The sequence below is a fragment of the Crotalus tigris genome, unplaced genomic scaffold (genome assembly GCF_016545835.1).
Source record: "Crotalus tigris isolate CLP2741 ecotype Arizona unplaced genomic scaffold, ASM1654583v1 scf7180000019570.252052, whole genome shotgun sequence".
In the NCBI taxonomy this organism is placed as follows: Eukaryota; Metazoa; Chordata; class Lepidosauria; order Squamata; family Viperidae; genus Crotalus; species Crotalus tigris.
This window is the reverse complement of record NW_024097600.1, coordinates 111,858-136,299: the sequence shown is the minus strand read 5'-3', so window position 1 is coordinate 136,299 and position 24,442 is coordinate 111,858. Positions and strand designations below refer to the sequence as shown.

General features: G+C 37.6%; 1 protein-coding gene across 1 annotated transcript in view; it reads right to left on the bottom strand.

Moving 5' to 3' along the window:
- Window positions 1–2,784: 2,784 nt before the first annotated feature.
- COL3A1 (collagen type III alpha 1 chain) overlaps window positions 2,785–24,442 on the bottom strand; it is a 73,284-nt gene continuing 51,626 nt past the window's right edge. Inside the window, exons 25-51 of the mRNA XM_039363711.1 lie at window positions 24,207–24,260; window positions 24,057–24,110; window positions 23,537–23,590; window positions 23,133–23,186; window positions 22,551–22,595; window positions 22,369–22,467; window positions 22,048–22,155; window positions 21,164–21,217; window positions 19,941–19,994; window positions 19,786–19,839; window positions 18,071–18,124; window positions 17,617–17,724; window positions 17,388–17,441; window positions 16,400–16,453; window positions 15,288–15,449; window positions 13,921–14,028; window positions 13,082–13,189; window positions 11,816–11,869; window positions 11,582–11,689; window positions 9,634–9,687; window positions 9,425–9,532; window positions 7,856–7,909; window positions 7,616–7,723; window positions 5,811–6,081; window positions 5,183–5,370; window positions 4,816–5,058; window positions 2,785–3,949 (exon numbers count right to left, since the gene is read on the bottom strand). Coding sequence (XP_039219645.1) covers window positions 3,803–3,949; window positions 4,816–5,058; window positions 5,183–5,370; window positions 5,811–6,081; window positions 7,616–7,723; window positions 7,856–7,909; window positions 9,425–9,532; window positions 9,634–9,687; window positions 11,582–11,689; window positions 11,816–11,869; window positions 13,082–13,189; window positions 13,921–14,028; window positions 15,288–15,449; window positions 16,400–16,453; window positions 17,388–17,441; window positions 17,617–17,724; window positions 18,071–18,124; window positions 19,786–19,839; window positions 19,941–19,994; window positions 21,164–21,217; window positions 22,048–22,155; window positions 22,369–22,467; window positions 22,551–22,595; window positions 23,133–23,186; window positions 23,537–23,590; window positions 24,057–24,110; window positions 24,207–24,260 — 2,613 coding nt within the window. The 3' untranslated portion in view covers window positions 2,785–3,802. The remainder of the gene's footprint in view (window positions 3,950–4,815; window positions 5,059–5,182; window positions 5,371–5,810; window positions 6,082–7,615; window positions 7,724–7,855; window positions 7,910–9,424; window positions 9,533–9,633; window positions 9,688–11,581; window positions 11,690–11,815; window positions 11,870–13,081; window positions 13,190–13,920; window positions 14,029–15,287; window positions 15,450–16,399; window positions 16,454–17,387; window positions 17,442–17,616; window positions 17,725–18,070; window positions 18,125–19,785; window positions 19,840–19,940; window positions 19,995–21,163; window positions 21,218–22,047; window positions 22,156–22,368; window positions 22,468–22,550; window positions 22,596–23,132; window positions 23,187–23,536; window positions 23,591–24,056; window positions 24,111–24,206; window positions 24,261–24,442) is intronic.

Here is a 24,442-nt window from a genome sequence, read left to right as displayed (position 1 = left end):
CTCTTCCAATATTTCGAATAGTTTCTGCCCTGGTTGTTCTGGGTCTTCTAATATAAATGCTAAGTCGTCTGCATAAGCTTGAAGTTTGTATGTTTCTTTCTTAATCTTAAATCCTTTAATCTGCTCTTCTTGTCTTACTACTCTAGCAAGAATTTCTAATGTATATATAAATAACAATGGCGAGAAAGGGCATCCTTGTCTTGTACCTTTCTGTATGTTGAATTTATCAGTGGCCTCTCCATTTATTATGATCTGGGCCTTTTGTTCAGAATATATTGCGGTTTTCACATTTAAAAAATTTTCACCAACATCCATTAATTTTAATTGTTGGATCATAAATTGCCAATTGACATTGTCAAAAGCCTTCTGTGCATCAAGGAACAGAAGTGCCACTTGACGATCACTATTCGAGAATGTCTAAGATTGTTCTTATATTCCACTTAGTCTGTTTGTTTGGTAAAAACCCATTTTGATCCGAATGTATGAAATCAATTAGGTACTTTTTGAATCTCTCCACCATTATTGAGGCAAACATTTTATAGTCAGAATTCAATAATGATATAGGTCTATAATTTTGTATCTGTGTTTTTTCCGCTTCTTCTTTTGGAATCAATATTATATTTGCCTCTGACCAGGACTTAGGTATTTTAACATTGGTTAATACAGCATTAAAAACTTCTAGTAGGTATTGATTGAGTGCACTTTGTTGTTCTTTATATAGTTCCGCTGGTATTCCATCTGGGCCAGTCGCCTTATTGATCTTTTGTTTATTTATAGCCCTGATTATTTCAGCCATTCTTATTTCCTCATTTAACATAGATTTTATTTCCTCCGGAATCTTTGGTATGTCTGCCTTCTCTAAGTATTCTATTATCCTTTCTGCATTTTCCCCCTCATTTCTCTTATATAGTTTTTCATAGTATCTTTGGGTGATTCCCCTTTTTATAGTCTCCTCCCCCTGAATCTCTCCTTTCTCATCTTCCAAATTAATAATCCATTGCTTCTCTTTCTGCCTTCTTAGTTTATACGCTAACCATCTTCTCAGTTTATTCGCATGTTCAAAGTTATTTTGCTTAGCTGCCTGTAATTTTTGTGTTAACTTTTTTGAATCCTCTATACATAGTTTATGTTTAATTAAATCCATTTTGTTTTTCAATCCTTTGTTTTCAGGATCTCTCTGAAATTGTGTTTCAGCCTTTTTGTATTCTTCCTCGAGCCTCATCCTATGTTGTTTTTTCTCTTTGTTTCTCTTGGCCATGTACAAAATTGCTACACCCCTCATGTTTGCTTTTGCCATGTCCCAAATGTTCTGCAAGGATGTATCCTCATTGTCATTCGCTTGAAAGAAAAGGTGCATCTCTTTCTCCATTCTTTCCTTAAATTCTTTTTCTTTAAGAATCACTCTTTGGAAAGTCCATGAGATACAGTTCTAAATGGAAAGTGAGGTGAAATGGAAACCCAGAGGGGCATACGCCCTGATTTTCAGCAAAAAAGTAAAATGAGCTTAGGATGCACAATTGTGTCAAATTTGATTGAATTTTCTGAGTTACTTTAATAACAATAGATTATAATCTGGTGTAGTATATGACAAATTTTCACATGTACAGTACCTAACTTTTTATTTACATGGTAGTAGATTTTTTTTTTTGTATTTTCTCTATTTCTTCATCTTTTCCCCCATGTATTTGTAGTTTGGAATTACGTTAATACAGCTACCTGATATTATAAAAGGAAAAATAGATAAATAAATAGATAACTTTTCCTTTAAAACCAAAAAGTAAAATGAGGTTTTGGTAAGTCTTTATCACGGTGGCAAAAAAGAGGAAGTAGTGCCATCAGAGGGGTAATATTATTAAATACGGTTGGCAGTTCTTTGTTTTCCATTCTTCCTCTAAAGACCTGGACCTGATTTTGCATGGTTCCATTTTTTATACATGGTGGAAATGGTTAATCTTATAACCATCTTATAGTTATAATTTTACTTTTTGCTTTATCAAGCTATGCTGAGAGTGAGAAAGGGAGGAACAGAACAAACTTGAAAGAGAATAAGAAAAACAGACAGCATGGAAGAAAGTGAAAATGTGGCTTGTTTGAGTTTTTAGATGGGGTGATGAGCAGGAGATGGCAAAATAAGGAGAGCAATGGGAGAAACAGATTGAACATTATAAGAAACAAGGTTGTTGAATTTGGACTGGAAAAATCTTGATGGCCATGTGTGTCTTTCCTGCTATATTTAACTATATTTCCTGCTATAGTTAATAGTTACCCAAATTTTTTATAGTCTCTATAATATAGCTATACAAAGTGAAATGAAGAAAGTCTGCAGAGCAACTTTATGTAAAAGATGAAGTTGATGGGCTGAAAGCCCCTGACTCTCATGCTAGAAAAAGTCATCAAATCTACATGGGATAGAGTTTCAAGGTTGAAAAAAAAGAGGACAAAACCCATTGACTGGAAAAGATAGGAGGGAGAGGCTTGGGATTTCAACCTGAGACTGATCTATACAAGGCAGGTTTCTTGTGTGTTGCTATGGGCAGAACTTCTCCATATCTATAATTGCCAATTATTTACAATAAAGTTACTTGGTCTGCCTGGCCATGTGGATGAGAAGAAAAATTAAGCCATGCCTGGAACTCCTCAGCTCAATGGAACTGAAAAAGAGCCGAATCAGATGGCTCTTCAGCTGGGAAAACCCTGCATTTTTTTCTCAGTGAGTAAATGACATTAAAGCTTATCTATGAAACCTCCAGAAGAATAAGACAACACAGAAAGGACGCCACAAAATTTTATTACAATATTTTATTATGTGTCTCTGTAAAGAAAAGACCAACAACCGTATAAAAGCTTACAAAGATGGTTAACCTTCAACACTATACATGTGTGAATGTGACAAGAGAAGCTCATGATTCTGCATCTTTATTGACTTTTACAGAGTGAAGGAAGAAAAGCCCTTCAGAAATGGCCTACCAACCATATGACATCCAACAAGAGACATCTATGACTGTTGTCAAGTTTCGGTGTTTCAAGGCAAGTCAATAAAACCTGGCTTGCAGATTTAAAACATACACAACTAGCACCATCATATTTATCTTTTAAACACTTCCCTAATTTTAGTGGTCTTGACCAGCAATGACAGGAAAGTATCGGAGCACCCTTAAAACATGCAATGCAGTCCAGAAATAAAATAACACAAGTCTGTTGGTATTAGGGCATTCTTTTCTTCTGATGGACTATACTCTGTTCAGCTCAATCTGGCAAAGGAACAAACTAACAAACAAAAAAAGACCAGATGTATTCCTTGGTCCCAACATATTTTTCTTTCTGCTTTCTTGATGGGAATCATCAAACTAATCCCAGTTTCTGTCCATGTTGAGGTAGTTGAAACAGGGAATTCTCTCTAGCTTTATGAACTGCATCTTATAATGGAAGGTAAACTTGGATGCTGGAATCCGTCAATGCTTGATTGGTTGGGGCAAGCATTCAACTAAAATTACAGTCTTGAGTTACTGAGTGTTGAAGTTGCAATGTAGCACCATGAGAGTGTTGTTGAACATGGGAGTTTGGTGAAAAGAAAAAGAGCAAAAGACATTTTTGTTGTATTCTGTGTGAGAGCAAAATAAGAAAATGGTAACCCTTTATGTGAATTTATCTTGTTTTTTTTCTCCCCCCTCTTTCCAGAATTTTTGCAAATAAATAACTGGGGTACTGTTGATTTGACTCTAATAGTTGCCAAAGTTAAAACAAGAGCAAAGATGGAGTGTGAATTTGCTTTCTAGGGTTCAGAATGAGCATTACTCATGATTTATAAGAAGCAAACTGGGCCAATGTCCACACCAAATTGTTGATTGGGAGCGCCAATGTCGAAAGGTGCAATATCTATTATCGGCAACCTCATCGTCTTGCGTGTTATGTATTCAAAGACGGTTTTACCCCATTCGTCAGTATGTTTCTGTGAAATGTAAAAAAGCAACAGCTATGTTAAAATATAGTTAGGTAGAGCCGTTATACTTGCTCTTGTGCATACGCTGATTTCAGAACTGAGAAGCCCAGTAACTTTCTGGTTTTTTTTTTACTAGCAAATGTAACCAAAGGAAATGAGGAAAGAATAATTTTGATATCTCACATCCCCCCCCCCCATTCAATAGATTTAAAAATGAAATCTCTAAAGGACTTCTTTTCATTGATGTGGATGGAGAAGAGTAAATAGCTTTCAGCTGCTTCTTGCAGGTGCTATATTAAAATATTACTTTGCTGTTCCAGTTCTGATATTTCAATTTTTCCACCTCTAAAGAATTCCATGAAAAAACTTTTATACTTGTGACAGATTACATCCAGATAAAAATAAGGTGATCTAAATGAGTCATGGAAATGTATTGTTCCCACTGATTTCGGTGGGAACCAAATACATGTGTCATCTGTAGCCATCATATATTTCTAACTAAACTTGCATCCTCTTGACATATGTGGCAGAGTGGAAAACTCATAAACAGTACATAAATGTAGTTTTGGGCATTCAAATCAACACAAACATAGTGAAGATATGAAGATAAGGGCATTTGAAAATTCTATTTTTTTACAATTGTTTTGTATGTTAAGTATACATATTCGACTTTCTGTAATGACCAAAAGTACTGAATGTCTCTGTCTGTCTGTCTGTCTGTCTGTCTGTCTCTCTCTCTGTCTCTCTCTCTGTCTCTCTCTCCCTCCCTCCCTCCCTCCCTCCCTCCCTCGCTCCCTCCCTCTCTCTCTCTCTCTCTCACTCTCTCTTTTGTTTTAAAAAATGCCTTTGCATTTGGGGGCATTTTGTTTACTTACAGTACAGCCATCTTCCAGAACTGTGTATGTGAATTTGTTGTTTCCTTCTGCCTTGATTTCACTATCAGTAGAACTCATGAACTTGAGTGCTCTCTTCACATTCCCGCTGGCTTCATCCATATAGGCAATGCTGTTTTTGCAATGGTAGGTGATGTTTTGAGAGGCTCGGCTTGAAAGGATTCTGAGGAATGCCAGCTGAACATCTGCAACTTCTTCTGGAAGATCTGGATCTCCATAGCTGAACTGTGGTGAAAACACAAAAGGATTGGCGGCTGTTTGACATAGGTCTTTCATTCAGTGTTGCTTCTTGCTCAGAGTTTGAGAACTATAAACACTTTCATCAAGTATCAAACAATGCAGTGTTTACCTGGAAACCTCCATTCATAGACTCTCCAAACCAATTGTGCTTCTTTTCGGGACCTGGGCTTGTCCACCAGTTCTTCTTTGGAACACTTGAGGGATTGGCACTGAGGCATGTTTCCCCAGTTTCCATGTTGCAGAATACTTTGATGGCATCCAGTTTGCAACCTTGGTTAGGATCGATCCAATACTCTCCTACAAAAAGAAAAGTGAAGCAAGCAAGTAAGCAAGCAAATAAAAAACATTATTTAGCTCAGCTTGATGATGATAGACTCCACTTAAATGGTTGGCATTTTGGGAAAAAGGCAATCCTCTCTAATATAGACTCCACTCTTTGCCTGTTATTTTAAAGCTATCTGCATAAACACATTTCTTTAGCGTTTTAAAGTACAAATTAAGTAAATGGTAACACCCAAAGACAATTTCTTTTTTGTTTACATTTCCCAAGAATATTCAACGTTTTCTTTTGGTAGACTGAAGAGTTTTATCATATTTTTTTGTGAATAGTTAAAGAACACGTGACTTTATATAGCAAATCATATATCTGTATTCCTAGAAAAAAGAACAGAAAGCATCCTATTTCTTGAGGATCCCATATTGCTTGCTAACAAAGATAAGAAAGGAATGGAACATACCACTTGGAAGTTCAGGATGGCAGAACTTCAGATCTCTGCAGTTACGGGCAGGATTCTTTCGTGAACCATCAGGGCTAATGATGTTTTCGATCTGGCTGTTGACTGATTTCAGTGAAGCTAAAACCTCTCCCATGTCAATTTTGCCCTCAGATGGCTGATCTCCATAGTAGCTGAATCCTTTACCATCACCATTAGGACCACCATTGCAGCATGGACCAGGTGCTCCAGGTTGACCAGGAGGCCCAGGAGGCCCACCGTGACCGGGTGGACCCTTTCAGATACAACAAATAAAATTGCCCATCAAATCTCCATCCATGAGGATGCATTAAGAGAAATAATGTTAAAATGTTATACACACATTTATTTATTTTTCTCCAAAACCTAATATATATTAGACCCCATAGACTGGGTGTTACTCTTTTTTTTTTCATGTTCACTGTAAGCTGATCAAAAGTTTAAAGTTTTCCCCTGTCCAGTTGTGACCAATTCAAGGGGATGGTGCTCATCTCCGATTCTCAGCCTAGAGACCCTGTATTATCTGAGAGATGTTTCCATCATCGGGTGGCCAGCATGAAAATATGGAATGCAGTAACCTTTCTTGCCAAAGCAGTACCTATTTATCTACTCACACCTGTATGCTTTCAAACTGTTAGGTTGGCAGGAGATGGGGGGAGTAATGGGAGCTCACCCCATTGTGTGGTGGTCAGGTCTCAAACCTGGGCTGTCGGCTATTCAGCCCACTGAACCATCGCACTCCCACAATGTAAGATGATACATATGTATTAATCAGATATTTTGACTCTTCCTTCTTTTAATAAAGATGTGTAACTGTATATGCAGGTATGTAATTTGCTTAGTGTTTGTTGTCCAGTGGAAATTACTAACATTTAGGATAATAATAGCCATTCTATTTACAAGCAAGGTGAATTAATCAACTCACTATATCAATATATTGCTATTCAAATTTGAAGACAAGGTGAATGATGAGTCTGAATCAAGTACAATGAAGCCTAATGAAGAGATATCTATTCCTTTCAGTGTTAACTGGACCTATGTGCTTCAATGTCTGGATATTCTAATACTTATATGTTGGTAACTTGGGTTTGCCTATATTTTACAAAAATATTTAGATCAAAATCTTATTGGCAAAAAGGTTTTGCCAATACAGGTTGTCTTTGACGTAAAACCATAATGGAGTCTGCTATGATGGCAGTGATAAAACAGGTCACTTATGTGCCTGATTCGATTTTATGACTTTTTTGCAGGGCTTTTTTAAGTGAATGGTACGTTCATTAAAATCATGGGTTGCTATTTGGTGAAAACTGAAAGTGCTGGGTTTTGATCAAATCATTGTAAACTGCAATCACATGACTATGGGGGGGGGCTGCAAATGACTGTAAACATGGCTGTGTTGCCAAGTCCTTGAAGTCACTTGGTCACATGATCGTGAAGTGGGGTCAACCATTGGACTTTGAATCTAGGTTGGTTATAATTAACAGACTGGTCATTTAGATCAGTCACTAAATGATCTAAGTGACTAGTTAAGGACTATATATGTGGGAATGTGCTAAGTGTGCATGCTATATATGCCAGATAGACTGTAGCAAATTTGCTCTTATTGAAGCATTTTTATGCAGATCCTTTGAAGTACAGCTTTGACCTTCTGGGGAGTGGGCAGCATATGACTGATTTGTTTCTCCTGTCCTGTGTTAAGTGTCCTGACATTCCTATCATGTCAATGCATGGACATCTTCCCTTCTGAAATCCAAGGTGGAAACTTAGAGTGGAAACTTAGTTTATCTTACCGCTTGTCCACTTTCGCCTCTGTTCCCACGAGGACCTGGAGGGCCAATGGGGCCTGCATAACCAACTCTCCCATCTTTGCCAGGTGGGCCACTTGGTCCAGGAGGCCCCTAAACCATATCAGAAATCAAATATCTGTGTCATTCATGTGTTGTAAAGCATTACTATAAAGTTGTATCACATTTCTTTAAATAGCTAGACATAATTTAAGCATGGATTAAGAAGATACAGAAGATACTTACTCTAGCACCTGCAGGTCCTGGGCTTCCACTTTGCCCTGGGGGACCCAGTGGACCCTACGAAGGTAAGAATGAAATAGAGATTGCTGTATTCATTATAAAGTTTGATAATTGCCATCAATCTAAACCACGTATTTTAAAAAGCAGATAAGAATAAGTAAACGGAACCTTCAACTGAAAAGGAAAATCAGTATATGATCTAGGAAGACAATAGGATAAGTTTCATAGAAACATTACTGTTGGGCACAAATTCTGGATTAGAAATTAATCGAGACTACGAAACTAGGCCATAAGTAAGTACATTCCCATTATGAATTTTTCACTTCACATAAACTCACATTAATTGGTGCAAACCATTATTTTTTCAGACTTCTGTTATGTATATGAAGCACTTTTAATAAATATAAGTGGCTATATTTCTATTAAATGCTATTGTTATCAGCAACAGTCAGCAACCTCTGAAGTTTTATATATTACAAGTTAGTGGGTGTTGTGATTGCTCATTTAAATGTTTTTCAACTATTGTGACTTCAGCAATGCTAAGGTTGTTGAACTGAAGCCCAAAACTCTTTCTTAAATTACTGAGCATTTATGGGTCAGAAAATTGCATTTGTAGTAATTTCTTTTCATCTCTACATGATTCCCAAGGATTTGGGGATAATCAGAAAAAGTTTTTATCTTTACACTTATGGAAAAGAAACATTGATCTTCTAAAGATGGTCCATGAAAGTTAAACTAATAATCTCTTCTGAAAAAGTAGCATCAGATACTATTTTCTGCAATTGCGAGGTGGTCCAGAATGACTGGCTTTCTCTAGCTCCAGGTTCTGTGAGAGAATTGGGCAAATGGGATCCCTATCTAAATAGGTCCATGTCGTTCTTGTTTCTATCTCTCCTACCTAATGGTTTCCCCAAAGTTGCTTTTTCAAAAGGCAATTGGACTTTGTTTTTCCTTGAAGCATTTCGCTTCTCATCCAAGAAGCTTCTTCAGTTTTTCAGATGTGAAACATCTTCAAGGAAAAACAAAGTCCACTTGCCTTTTGAAAAAGCAACCTTGGGACAACCATGACCTGGATGGTTGAGAATCTCCATATACATTTACCTAATGGTTTGCCTTCCCTTGGGCCCCATTTACTTGTAAAGAAAACCCCAGGTGAGTGAAGCAAGTAGTGTCCTTCACTGCTGTCTCTCCATCCACAACTGAAAAAGGCAGGAGAGCAAGGAGCAATGGTCAAGAAGAAGAAGAAGAAGAAGAAGAAGAAGAAGAAGAAGAAGAAGAAGAAGAAGAAGAAGAAGAAGAAGAAGAAGAAGAAGAAGAAGAAGAAGAAGAAGAAGAAGAAGAAGAAGAAGAACCAATTGTGCTGGAAGGATCTTCGCATTGGGAGTGCATGCCTATTCTTAAAACTTAAGAACATTACATCTTAAGATGGAAATAGACAGTAAAGAATGAGATGCAGCCATTTTAAAATACAGTGGTGCTATTCTCACAGTGACACTTCATCTTAGGATGGCTTCTTCTAGTCCCATCTTTTTTCTCTTTCTGAGGGAAGTCAACAAAAGCTGCCAAACTTACCACTGGACCAGGGGATCCTGGGCCACCAGGAAGTCCTCGGTGACCCTTGAGTCCATTGCTACCCCGTTCGCCAGCTTCACCTTTATCACCACGTGGACCAGCAGGGCCCTTTAAAAAACATAGTGTGGATGAGTTTTAAAAATGCATCTCAGATGAAAGAAAACTAGCTGAAGCATACAATGAAATGATATTCTGAAGCGAGGACTTACAGGAGCACCACGAGCACCGGCTGGACCAGCTGGACCAGCAGGACCAGAAGGACCCTAACACGAAAACAAAAACAAATGTAAATTAAAATGGCATGCATAATTCCGTACCAATAGAGAGATACATTGTGACACAATAAAATGAATAATTGCCATGAGGATCCCAAATATACTACTGCATATAAATATACAATTATTACCTGAAAGTTGGCCTTCCGTAATAATTGAAATCCCTCAACTTTTCACAAAAGCACTCAGACCATTTTGACCTTTCTGACTGGAAATGGTTTAAGAAGCTACTTTCCAATTATTAGATAAAAGAAATCTTGTTCTGCAAACTTAAAAGTAAGTAAGAATAGGGAAACAGGCGGTTCTCCAAATATGCTGCCTTGAATCCTGACCAGTTTAAAACTCCATGCTGCTTATCTGCCATGAAACAGAATAACAAAATTGGAAGGGCTCTTGGAGGTCTTCTAGTCCAACCCCCTGCTCAGGCAGGAAGTCCTATACCATTTCAGACAAATGGTTGTCCAATCTCTTTTTAAAAACTTCCAAAACTTCTGGAAGTTAAGTTGTTCTACTGATAAATTGTTCTGACTGTCAGGAAATTTCTCCTTAGTTCTAGGTTGCTTCTCTCCTTGATCAGTTTCTATCCATTGCTTCTTGTCCTGCCTTCAGGTGCTTTGGAGAATAGGTTGACGCCCTTCCTGTTTGTTGCATTCCTCAGATATTGGAGCACTGCTATCATATCACCCCTAGTCCTTCTTTTTATTAAAATAGATATACACAAATCCTGCAACCGTTCTTGTATATTCTAGCCTCCAGTCCCCTAATCATCTTTATTGCTCTTCTCTGAACTCTTTCTAGAATCTCAACATCTTTTTTATATTTTGGTAACTAAAACTGGATGCAATATTTGAAGAGTGGCCTTACCAATGCATTATAAAGTGATATTAACACTTCATATGATTTTGATTCTATACCTCTCTTGATGCAGTCTAAGACTATGTTGCCTTTATTGGTAGCTGCAGCACACTGGTGGCTCATATTTAAGCAATTGCCCACTAGGAGTCCAAGATCAGTCTCACAGTTACTACTATTGAGCCAGGTACCACCTATTCTATATATATATATATATATATCTTGCCTAAATATAGAACTTTATTTTTCTAACCATTAAATTTAATAATTTGTTAGATAGGGCCCAGTGTTCAAGTTTGTCAAGATCCTTCTGTATCTTGAGCCTAACTTCTGGACTATTGGGTATTCCTGCCAGTTTGGTGTTGTCTATAAATTTGATGAGTTCCCCTTCTATCCCCTTGTCTAAATCATTGATGAAGATATTGAAGAGTGCTGGGCCTAAAACCTCCATGTAGATACAGTTCCATTAAGGACTACACATTGAGTGCAATTGGTCAGCCAGTTACAAATCCATCTGGTAGTGATGCTGGCTAACCCACATTTTTCTATCTTGTCAAGCAGTAGGTTGTGATCTAGTTTATCGAATGGCTTACTGAAGCCAACATGACCAATGGCAAGGATGTTGGGAACTGCAGTTCAACAACATTAGGAGGATCACATATTTCCCATCCCTGGACTAGTATGGAAACAGAATTCAAAATAAATGGAGTATCTTAATTATTTAACTGATTTAAAAACCTTTGAAAATCCCTGATTGCAGGGCTCAATCAGATCTCCCCTCCCACTATCAAATCCCAGATGTTTGCAGCTGTTGTAGAATCTACAGGACGTATACCACCTTTGATCGGGTTCTTTCAAAGAGAATTCCATCTCTAGAGTATTAATATATTAAATTTCTCTTGGGCTTTTGCAACATAAAAAGTGTAGCATTGGTTGAAACTGAATAATAAGTGGCTTATTCTTAACTTTTTGCTAATGTACTACTGCACAGGTAAAAAAATGTAGGATTCAGCATAACTTTCATCCTTACCGAATGTCCTCTTTCACCAGTTTTTCCAGGCGCACCAGCATTACCTGGGGGCCCCATATGACCTGGAGATCCAGGTACACCAGCAGGACCATTTTCACCACGATCACCCTGAAATTAAAAGAAAATGAAGCTTTATTACATGAAATATTAAATAAATGCACAGATATATAAAAAAGATATATAAAGATTCAGCAGACACAACCACAATCAAATGATAATATCATTGAATCTCACCTTTGGTCCTGGGGATCCATCACGACCTGGGAGCCCATCTGATCCAGGATTACCCTTACAAATACAGAATAATAAGTATTTAGATTTGGGGGGGGGGAGGTGGGCAAAGGAATAGGAAGAAAAAAAACAAAACTTTTAAGAAGTATTAACTCAGGAGTAGATTTTCTTCTCACAATATTGATCCCTTAACCTTAGCAGTGTTGCAAAGAGCTTGTCAATCATGTGGCTATTGCATTTATAAGACTGTTGGTTCACCTACAATCTTCTAGTTTAAGGCAGTATCAAGTGATGATTGTATATATAAAAGGTCAAACAGATACAGTGTATTGCAAATAGAATAATATTAACTCAAAAAATGTTTTTCAAGGCAATCATTTACACATAATCAGCTTAGTAATGGATCATCTTGACCAGTGCATATCTCCACCAGGAAAAGACCTACCAGCTTTCTCAAACCTTCTGCAAATTTCATCCTCAAATCATGCGGGATTTAGTTCTTATGTATGATAATCGAGGATATGGAAATTAAGTGGTGTAGTTCCTTGTGTAAACCGCTTTCACTTTCACACTATGTTAAGTTGATTAGATCAGTAGTTCTTAACCTGGGTGATATCACCTCCCCAGGGGCAATTTCGTTTTTTAGGGGGGCGAAGGAACAAAAAGGGGGCAATGGAGCAAGAAGTTTTGGGGACACTTTTGAGACTTTTTCGTACAGTGAATCACTGTATATCTGTCATACAAAAACATCAGATCGCTTGCTATTAGTGGATTGAATTGTGTTTTCAAATGTTCCTCCAGCTAGCTTCAGTACAGAACACTGTATATATGTGAATATGTGTCGCTTATCTTCATGCGCGTTGCGCAGCAGCCTCTACCCATACAGTGGCGCACCGTTGGTCAGAATATGGGAGATATGGGGAAAAGACTGGAAATAAATTATTTGCATTGTCCTGATGACAATTATTTAAAATTGTCCTGATGACAATTTTAAAGAAAACAAAAAAAGTGTTTGCGTAAACTGAAGAATTATTTCCTATGTTGTGATTGAGCGGTTATGTTGGGGGAGGGGGGCGATGACAACTTCCTCATTGGCTCAAGGGGGGCGATTCATTCAAAAAGGTTAAGAACCACTGGATTAGATTACATGTCTGGACAAAATATCTGCATGAGGTCCATTTTTCTCATTTTGGGAGTTACATCATTTGACCGTTCTATTTGCTTCAAGCATCTATCACAGGAATACAATTAAATTAAAAATATGATTACATCTCTGCCTGGTTCTCCTGGTGCCCCACTAAGTCCAGGAGAACCTCCTGGCCCTGGAGATCCTCGTTCCCCTGGACTACCATTACTTCCTGGTTTGCCATCTTCACCCTACATTGGAATAAGAAAGAAACTGATTATGTGTGGACATGTTCAGATTTTGTAAAATGCATGCCTAGCCTTTGAAAAAGCAGCTAACATAAATGATAACCACAAGTAATATATGCCTACAGGTATAGTGTTCAAATTGTACCTTTGTTTAGTGGATCATAGAAAATGAAAGACTTTTCCCCTTATAATAATACAGACAAAATGTAGCTCTCAAAATTCCATCAATTCCCAAAATTATTGATACTTTCCTACTCACAATTAGGCAACCGTGTCTTAGGTTAATTATACAAGGAAGCAAGCTGGGGACAGAGAGGATTCTCTGGAGCTTTAACAAGTAGTGGCACATTAATATGAATTTGGGGGGCACAGCAGTATCCATGAATGAATGAACATTAATGTAGGAGATGATGCTGTGGAATTATGGGGAAAAAAATTTCTGGTTTAGTTTCGAAAGATGAAGGCCATTTTTCCAAGCATTGCCAGGAGGTATTTCCCCCCCCCCCTTGGAAAACAGCATTTCTCTCCCCCCCCCCCCCGATATAATGATGGCAACAAAATTAGCAGAAGGTGTTGTTGCTCTGATGGTAAGTATCTCAGCAAAACAATTAAAAAAATACTGCCCCCCAATTTTCTCCCCCTCTCACGTGCACATACCAGTTCAAGCCCCCAACCAAACAATCTGACCTTCAGCTGAATACTTCTTCCATGAAATCTTTTGGATCAGGACTCACCTTGGGACCAGCCGGGCCGGGAGAGCCTGATGGTCCCCTTGTTCCTGGCAATCCAACAATACCACGCTGTCCAGGTATGCCGGTATTTCCTGCAGGACCTGGTATACCCTGGGGGAGATCAATCAAGACCATAATTAACTGCATATCAGTGGAGTTGGGGGTGTAAAGCAAAGAGGCATGCTTGAATGAAGCTGGAGGTCTACATTTTGAGAAGATATATCAATATATCCATATCTACATGCACATATGTAATTATTGTATTATTATTATTATTTTCCATATATTAAATAACAAACTGAAAGGAAAAAAGAAAGAAAAAAAGCTAAAACAAAACAAAAAAGAGCAAGAAACAGCAAACAATAGAAAAAGAAACAGAAATCAAGAAAAATATAAGTTACTTCCAGCCCTCTTTTGAATAGGTGAGGTTTTTGCAATATTATTTTCCCTCTTTCCTTTTAGATGTTCTATAAATCAGCTCAAACCCTTACACAATCCACACAGTTTTCAATTGTCACATGATTGCTATTATTATTGTGAATTGGATTATAGCTTTCTAACTCCATTCAGACTTTCAAACCATTCTTTACATATACACTGTATGAACAGACTTGGCAGGCCTGATCATACAAATTACATTTGACTGGTATTCTGACAATATGCTCAAGATAATTTGAGCATAAAGGATTCCATCCTTTCTTTATACAGGGTTATTTTAGGTCGTCTCGTTCTCATAAATGGGATCTGACTAAAGTTAGGAATATTAGAAACAAATAAAGAAAAATAATCCTTTCATTATAATAGAGCTGCGAAGCAGCTCTGTGCCACATCAAGGCATGGCTTCAATCCAAACTCCTGCAGCTATCTAATTTAAGGTGAGCCACCATCCAGAAAATTAAGACATTTAGCAGCACCAAAGCCTGGCAACCTGATTCTGCTGACCATTTCAGTCTGGTGGAGCAGGGATATGTGCAGAAATCCCCTTCAGTAATAGGACTGAAATGGGAGCACTGTTTTCATCTGGCCCTTGAAAAGGGGAGTTTGATTTGGCTTTTGACTTCAAAGAGGTGCTTTAGTCAGAGATGTGTGAAACTGAACAACAACTTCAAATTTCTATACAACCCTGGAAAATCTAACAAGCAAATATGATATTGATAACATTTTTTCTGTACACATGATCTAATGTGATGGTTTTTTAAATTGCTGGACTTATTTATAATGTTTGCCTAACCATTTGCCTAATGCAATACAGTTGGGTGTGATGCTGTTCAGGATTTGCAGAGCTGAAGTATTTAGGAAGATACTGTCATCATTTCTGAAATATTATTTTTTTTAAAAAAAACATGCAAATTTTCAAAGAATGTACTTACGTCTGATCCTTTTGCTCCTGGTGTGCCCTTTTCTCCTGGTGCACCTGGCTCACCTTTTGGACCTGAACCACCTGGGGGACCAGGTGGGCCAGTAGAACCAGGTGGGCCAGAATGTCCATCTTTGCCTGGTGGGCCGGCATTGCCAGGTGGTCCTGACGCTCCCTAGAATGTGATATTTGAGAGAGAGGAATAAGGGGCAGTTCTTGAGTTAAGACTACCAGGACATCAGAACATGGAGAATGTATGATATAGGCATAAAGGACAACAACTGAACTTCTTAAGTACCTCAGATCCACTACCAATAAAAAATGAGCATATCCATAATTGCATGCTTTTAAATATAGCAAAGAAATTCAAGATCAAAGACCAAAAGAAATATCTGATAGGTGTAGGCCAAATTGATTTTTCCCCCAGTTTGCATGCTTACTACACTTTTTCTAAAAAGTCACCCTGATGGAAATGAGGATGCTATAGTTGCATCGGTGATGGCCAGCGTTACCTGACCTGCGGCCCACAGAACATAACATAGTCCCCTATCCCACTTATTACTTTGGGTAGGGCAGGAGTAGCCAGCACTGCTGCTTTTGCCATCATGAATTGAACAAGCAGAAAGACTGGCTTCCATGGTTGATGCCTGAGTTGCATCTCCATGAGACCTTATTCAATTCCATGACTGCATTGCAACTCCTCCATTGATCCTGCTCTTGGACTAGCTAAATCCTTCAAACTCCAATGTGATTGTTCTAGCTTTCCATTTCTACAAACCATACTCAAGATGGAGCATTGTTGCTTACTTTTTTTTTTTTTTTTTTTTAGAAAAGAAGGGAAGATATATTTTGGAAAAGGGGTATTCCTTGAAAGACTTTCAGTTAGCAATCATGGGCATGAAGTAGTCTGGGTTAAGTATTGTCCACCAGAGATATGCTTAAGAGGTCTTTCAATTTGTAAATGGAACATCTGTGATCGAAGCACAGCCCCCGTGACTGAATATGCAATTGGAATTGTTGTACAGTTTGATTTCTCTGCTTATTTTCAGCTACAATACTGGAGCAGAGAAAAGAATCTGAAAGCAGAGAAGAGCAGTAAGTGTTAAAAATTGTAGTAATCCTTACGCTGTTACCAGGAGGACCGGGTAAGCCTCGAGAGCCAGGAAAGCCAGGTGAACCCTGAAACAAACGAGTATAGATGACATTAACAAGTTATCATCTACTGCAGTGTTTCCCAAACTTGACAATTTTAAGGCATGAGGACTTCAACTCCCAGAATTCCACAGCCAGCAATGCTGGCTGTGGAATTCTGGAAGTTGAAGTCCACATGCCTTAAAATTGTCAAGTTTGGGAAACACTGATCTACTGCTCAACAGGAGATGGAAAAATCAAATTCAGGAAACTGGTATACCCTTTATCACATACAATAAATACACCACTTATATATCTTTTGCGTCTGGGTCAGTCTTGACTCCTGATGACTGCCTAGTCCTTGCAGTTTTCTTGTCAAGGCTTTTCAGAAGTGATTTCCCATTATCTTCTTTCCTTGGGCTGAGAGAGAGCGACTGGCCCAAGGCTACCTAGTTTGCTTGGCGCCCATGGTGGGGCTAGAACTTCCAGTCTCTAGCCAGGTACCTACACTACACCAAACTGGCTCTTTAAGTAGACTGTTTGCAGCTAACAATTTGGTTAAAAGGCAATTACATGTTTTGTACTTGTTGTAACATGACTCTAAATAATGGATCTCATGAAAAACTGATAGGCTACAAGTAGCTGTCAGAGTGCGCTTTTCCTAGCTCTAGCCTAAACAAATCTGTCCTTTATGTAGCTATCTGGGGAAAAAAAACAAATGTATGGACATGTAGTTGGCTCAAATGGAAATGTAGTAAGTCCATGGATCACTGCTGGACTGCTGAGAACATTTTGGAACTGCAATGTCAGGTGAACTGGAACACACCATATTAAAAGGACATTTTTTTTTACTTTATTATGTTTCTTCTTAAAGAAATTAGAGTGTTGTTTAGACCATGGTGTCATTTAGAAGCCCTAAGAGTTTGGATGCAAAAATCAACCAGTTTACTAAACATAGGCTAGTTTAAAAAACAATACTTACTGCAGGACCTGGACCCCCACGTTCTCCTTTTGGTCCTGCTGAACCAGCTGGACCCTAGATAAGATATGAGAATTAGCATCATCATACTAAAGAAAAGAACAGACCAATCAGTATATGAATTTCAATGGAATCAATATATTAGATGGCTTCTCTTACAAAAGATACAGGATAAATCAAGTTTCAAAAACAGTAGAGAATACATAGAATATATAGGTTACAGCAGACTTACTTGTGCACCAGGACCTCCTGATGGACCTGCAATTCCTGGGGGTCCAGATTCACCTCGTTCACCAGGAAGACCTCTCTCTCCTTTTCCACCAGGCTCTCCATTTTGCCCCTGTATAAAGATTAGTTATTGCAAGTGTTAAACCGTAATATTTAAGGATACTTACTAAGACTTAGTAGAAGTGGAAGTAAGGCAAATCTTCCTGAAATACTAATAGACCAACAGGCTTGGAACAAAAGACAGCATCTTATCAGCTGCCTGATAAAACTTAATCCAGGCAACCATTTCCACATATGGGACATTCCACTTTTCTTTCTCCTGATTTCCTTGGAAACTAAACATGCTGGTTAATATTTGCTATGAGTTGCTCTGCTATTTATTTACTTTAGTTCATCTCATCTCAAACCTGTAGAACAAATCTGTCCCAGCCTTTATGCTAGAATTTCTTCATACTTACAGGAGCTCCAGGGAAGCCAGCAGGACCAGGTGGCCCATGTTCTCCACGATCACCCTGCAGGTGACAAAGGAATATAGAAGAAGCATAACTAACCCTACAAGGGAAGTAATTTCACTCTGCTAACACCATTCTTTGCCTCACTCAGCTATCTTCCCTTGCTTATGATAATATGTATTTCTTTTTTTAAAAATTATTTTTCCTTTTTCACATTACAAAAAACAAAATACAAAATACATTTTTTCCTTAGCAGTACTGTGTCCTATATCTCTTACATTTATTCACAATTATTTACATCACTTCTCATACTTTTTTATTCCTCAATTCTAACTAGTTGTAACACTTGTCCCATATATCATAAAATTCTGTAGCTTCTTTGTCTTTGATTTCCAGAGTAAGTTTGTACATCTCAGCGCATTCTAGTATCTTGTAAATAATTATATTATTTGTTGGTATTTTTCCCCTTTCCAGCATTGTGCATATGCAATGCGTGCCGCTGTTATTATATGTACAATGATGCGTTGAAGTTGTTTTTCCATCTTTGGGTTAATTATACCTAATAAGAATAATTCGGGTTTAAGTTTGATTCGTTCTTTTGTTATTTCCTGTATCCATCTCCTTATCTGCTCCCAATAAATCTTTGCTTTGGGGCATTGCCACCACATGTGATAAAATGTTCCCTCTTTGTTTTTGCATTTCCAACAATCCGGATTCATATTTTTATATATCTTGGCCAATCTCTAACATACTTCTTTTTGACTTTTCCACCAAAAACTTTACCATAAAGTTATTCAAAGCACTTTGCTATTGTGTGAATTTTTCAGATGAAGTGGGAGATTCCTGCACTTTTGAATACAGGGACTTTGTAAAGAACTGCTAATTCCCTCCAGAGTGCTTCAGAGAGCTATCTCAACCCAGTGGCTGGAACCTCCATTCTGGTCCAGAGATGCATTGCACCATTTGGCTTTGCAGGCAGCATCAAAGAGGATCAGTACAGGTCTGTGAGCCTCTACTAATCCAATGAAAGCTGCATTTGACTTTTCTAATTCTTGTGAAAGCAAAATTGGCAACTAAGAGCAGCAGGCCATTTGGAACCGGGCTGTGGAAGTGGTGGGTGAGTCTGCATGTGCGTGTGTGTATGAAACCATCCCGGAAAGGCTGGAGGCCGCTGACTTAGGATATAAGCCAGATGCTTGCAGTCTATCCCTGCTCCTAATTCCCCTGTTGATGACTTCCCTTTTCACTTTCTATCTTATTTTTATTTATGTGTTTACTTGTCCATTTCCTCTTTGAGGATTTTAATGGAACAGTGACAGTGTATCATCCCAAACAATCTTAGGAAGAAGGGGAGTAAGAGCTTGAAACTCTTGTTTTCTAATTAATATTAGTTATGAAAAATTTTATGCTGTTAACTGAAGATTCAACTTTGGAGATCTGAATAAATATTCTTAATTATAGATATTTGCTCTAAATTATCTATAATATGAAGTGTATTAATGTTTTAAATGTAAATATAATTTCTAGATAAGTTGAAAAGAACAAGAGTATTCTAGCATGTTACTCTTATCATGAAAGCAATATAACCTTCCAGAATGCTGCAGACCAAATAAGATTAATGTATTCAAATTAAAAAAAAAAACCTTTGTATGAAAATTTTTAGGAAAAGGACAAAACACCTACAAACATAATTAGATTGTGTATTTGAAAGATTTTCTTACCGGTCCACCACGGGGACCTGATGGGCCATGGGGTCCAGCAGGTCCAGGTTCTCCCTAGAAAAGAAAGAAAGAAAGAAAGAAAGAAAGCTTTTATTTCAGAATCTTTTTCTTCAAAATGAATTTAATTTACATTAAAATATGAATGAAATGTATACCTTATCACCAGGTTGGCCAGATGGACCAGGTGGCCCAATGGATCCTACAGGCCCCTACAATGTTAAAAGTAAGAATCAGTGGAAGCATGGGGTCATCAATCAACAAGTACTGCAATGCAAAAGCATTCAGAATACTGTTCCCTGCACTGAAAATTTCTGCTTATTTCAGTTTTGCCTTCCTAATCCAATCTGTCTCCTCTTATGCTGAACTTGCTAGGCAGAGAGAACATTCGTAAGAATTTTAAAATGAACCAGATATAGAGCCTCATGATGTTCTTTAACCTGTGTTAATCAATTTGCCATTGCATAAATTCAATGAAATAACAACAAAATCTGTTTTGGTTAGCAAATATTTCTGTATTTCCCCCCCCCCTCCCCGACACACATATGTTTCAGGAACTCTAATTCTAGCTCTTTGAAAGATGAGGAAAAGCTAAACTTTAAAAGAGCCTTAGAATAAACTTGTATATGATTGATTGGTTATTGATTGGAATATGTGCGGTCAATTTAATGCTCTTAGCAATCACATAGCTAGATTTTCCCTATGAAAATATGCCCCTAACCTAGTCCTTCAGTTCTTTTAATGTTACATCCATCATCACTGTAGCTCAGTCCATCCATTTTCTACATGCTCGCCTATAGGTTTATTCTACTTCTTTTCATTCTGTTCACTGTATTCTCGTCAAGAAACTACTCTCATCCGAGTGATAGTCCTGGAGAATTCATAAACCCATCTGCCTCTTCAAAGAATCTTGGTAGATCTGAGAAAAGTTAGGTCAACTAGATTATTTTTAATTTTATTTGTATTGCTGTAGAAAAATGTTTATTAAAATAGTTACAAAATTGCACCCTTTAAGAGAAGAGCTACTGAAAATTACTATAAAATACATGTGCCTTTTTGGAAGGCTATGTTCACCAAGAGTTGAGGCAGAAACTGAATTTTCAGACTCAAGCATCTCTAGAGATAAGGGTTTTGTTGTGCCTCTCCCTTAATCTTGGTTAGATAAGGAAGGAATTGCTATAAATAATCTGGAAATAGATGCAACCAATCAATCAACTACATTTTCTAAACTTCTCCTCAGGATTAGAAGCCCTTGGCATGCCTAAAAATATCCAGGCTATCATATTAAATGCAAAACCTTAAAAAAGCTATATGCTCTACTGGAACCAATTTGGTTCTGTTATTAATTAGTCGAAGCAAACAAATGGCAGATTCTACTTACTCGTAATCCATCTTTACCAGGTACACCATCTCCTCCTCTGCCTCCAGGCTCTCCCTATCCAAATGAAAGAAAAGAGCAGATACGTTGCGAATAAGCTAACCAACAGCAAGCTGTTGTACCATGCAGTTAGGTTGATAAGCTTTTCCCAACCCCCCCCCCCAAAAGCAATGTTTAAGTCTTTATTTAAAATTATATAATAAAGAGCATTAAATAAATACAATCATCAGGGAGACATGAAGCAGGACATTGACTCAGTGGACAAAGACTAAAGTATTAACAACTTATACTTCTGAAGTATGTGAACCTAATTATTCGCTAGCCCTATTCTAAGCATTCTTCCCTTAATTCAGTAACTTCAGTTGGAGTTACTCTTCTCAACATACAGGAGATGGACTTTATGCAACCTGGAGATCTAGTTTAGTACTTATACATATTGCCCGGCATCAGGTTTTATAAATAAGTATGATGAGCCGAGGTGGCGCAGCAGTTAGAGTGCAGTACTGCAGGCCACTTTAGCTGACTGTGTTCAGCAGGTCAGTGATTCAAATCTTCCCGGCTCAAGGTTGACTCAGCCTTCCATCCTTCCGAGGTAGGTAAAATGGGGACCCAGATTGTTGGGGGCAATGTATATATATATATATATATATATATATATATATATATATATATATATATACATTGCTTACTGGTGTACACCGCTTAGAGAGTGCTCGCACTTAAAGCGGTATATAAGTCTCATAAATAAATAAATAAAATAAAAATCTCAAAAGTTTAGATCAACTTAGTTAAGCTTCCTAATGCTTGATAGTAAGTCTTAGTTTAGCTGCTCTTCATAATTTTGGATGGTATTATCTGGCTATTAAGGGAAATATAAAAGAACATACCTTTTCTCCCTTGGGTCCAGGATTTCCAGAAGCTCCTCTCTCTCCTGGCATTCCTTGCAATCCTGGAGGCCCCATACCACCAGGAGGACCAGTTGGACCACCAGGGCCCTAAAATCATAGTTTCCAAATCAATTATTAAGACACCTGGAAAAAAAAGTACCTGGAGCATAATTTAGGACAGGGGTAGTCAACCTTGGCTCTTTTATGACTCGTGGACTTCAATTCCCAGAATTCCTGAGTTGAAGTCCACAAGTCATAAAAGAGCCAAGGTTGTCTACCCCTGATTTAGGATATATACAAAGTGCTATAATTTCAACTTACTTTTCCACCTTCAGGGCCAGCAGGGCCTGGACCACCTCTAGCTCCAGGGGGACCTGCAGGTCCCGGTGTGCCTCGTTCACCTGGGATGCCATTTTCACCCTAATAGAAATAAAACCATTTAGTTTTGTTTCAGTTCTTTGTGTTCACATTTTTTTATGTGACCAGATTAGTACCAAATTTACCTTTCCTCCTGGAAGTCCTGGAACTCCATTTTCACCTTTTGGGCCCTGTTGTGAAACAAAAGCAATTTGATTATTATTTATATGTTTTAAAGGGTGACATCTTCATTAATATTCAAGCTGCAGCCAAAAAATTCCACCTGAGATGTCAATGACTCAACATTTATCTTCCAATGTATTATAAGTTCCACTGAGTTTAGCTCAAATAATAGCCACTTCTGAAGGAGGAGAAGAAAAAAAAAAAAAAGAGAGAGAGAGAGAGAGAGAGAGAGAGAGAGAGAGAGAGAGAGAGAGAGAGAGAGAGAGAGAGAGAGAGAGAGAGACAGAAAAGCTTTGGAAATATATCTTTGATTTCTGTAAGACTTTATTGTAAAAATAGCTGGAATTACATCTAAATAATAAGTAATGAACTTTCTTTAAAGCTGAATTTTGGGGTAAAGTTATAGAGATTAGTTTTTGTGGAAAAGAAAGAATGTTTCAGAACAAGGTCATAATTCTAGGATCATAATTTATATTGCTCTCCACATTAAGTTGCATTACCTATCCTTTTTACTCATATTTGGGAGAGATGAAAGGACAACTTACTGGATCTCCTGGTTTCCCACTCTCTCCGGGAGCTCCTGAAGGACCAGGTAGACCCTAGGGGAAATGCAATTATTGTTTAATACATATTCCTCCCTGCTTTAAAGATTGCATTTAAAAATATCAGAAATAGAGATTTATTATACTTGACGTTTTATTCAAAATTTGAAATAGCACATCGTAGTCAAGCCGTTAACATCACTTATGTCATCGTTGTGATTATAGCATTCAGTGTTACCACTTTTTATTGTGAACTATCATATACGTTAAATAAATAAATAATAAAACATGAAATAATTTGGTGGATGAAATCAGCCAACCTTAAATTTCTACTTTTCTTCACCAATTTCTTGATTCCGGTTTGAATGCATTATTTAGAAAGCACACATTGAAGAATATCAGCATACCTGAAATCCGGGTGGGCCTGTTGCTCCTTGCTCTCCTCTTTCACCAGGACCTCCCTAGAAAAAGAAGAACATCATTCATGGTTTTCCATCCCACCAATAACCCCTTCCTTAGCTCATTTGTCCTGAGCAGAAATAAGTTTCTGTTCCTGGATAGGAAACTTTCAAAAGCCCTAAAGGCACACCAGTCAATGCAATATTAATTAAACCATAATACAGAAAACACAAATTAATGTAATATTGTAGAGTTACAATAGTCAGTGCTCCATTCCACTCAATCTAATTTTCAAGGATTTAGGCTAACCCAGTACTTTGAAAAGTATTGCTTTCCAATAACAGATCCTGTGATCAAAGAATGGGCTCATGTAATTCTTCCCATCACTGTAAACAATATAATGAGTAATACGTTAATGCAAAATTATCATTCATTGCTTGCATCCATTACTCTTTAGTAATATAGTTTATTAATGTAAGATATAGTAAGTTAGTATTAATACATAACTTTTATGTTCCTATTACTTACAGCAGGTCCTGGGGGTCCCTGTGCTCCTGATTCACCATCCTTTCCAGGTAGCCCCTGTTAAATAATGGAACAGTGATTAGTTTACAAGGTCAATAGAATCGTATATGTGGGTGTATAAATGTGAAAGAGTGAAATAAATTATTTACTGACCGGTCCACCAGGTGGTCCAGAAGATCCTCTTTCCCCATTTTTACCTGGTGAACCCTAAAAATATAAAATATTGCAGTTTAATATCTTACCAATTATTATACATCAAAAATTATAGAGTTGAAAGGCAGCTTCAATTTAACTTGCTGATAGTAACATGTTTGGATATTTTTCTTATTAGTTTCATACACTCTTCAGAGCTTATTTCCTTGTTCAGGTTTACTTTGGATAAACAAAGA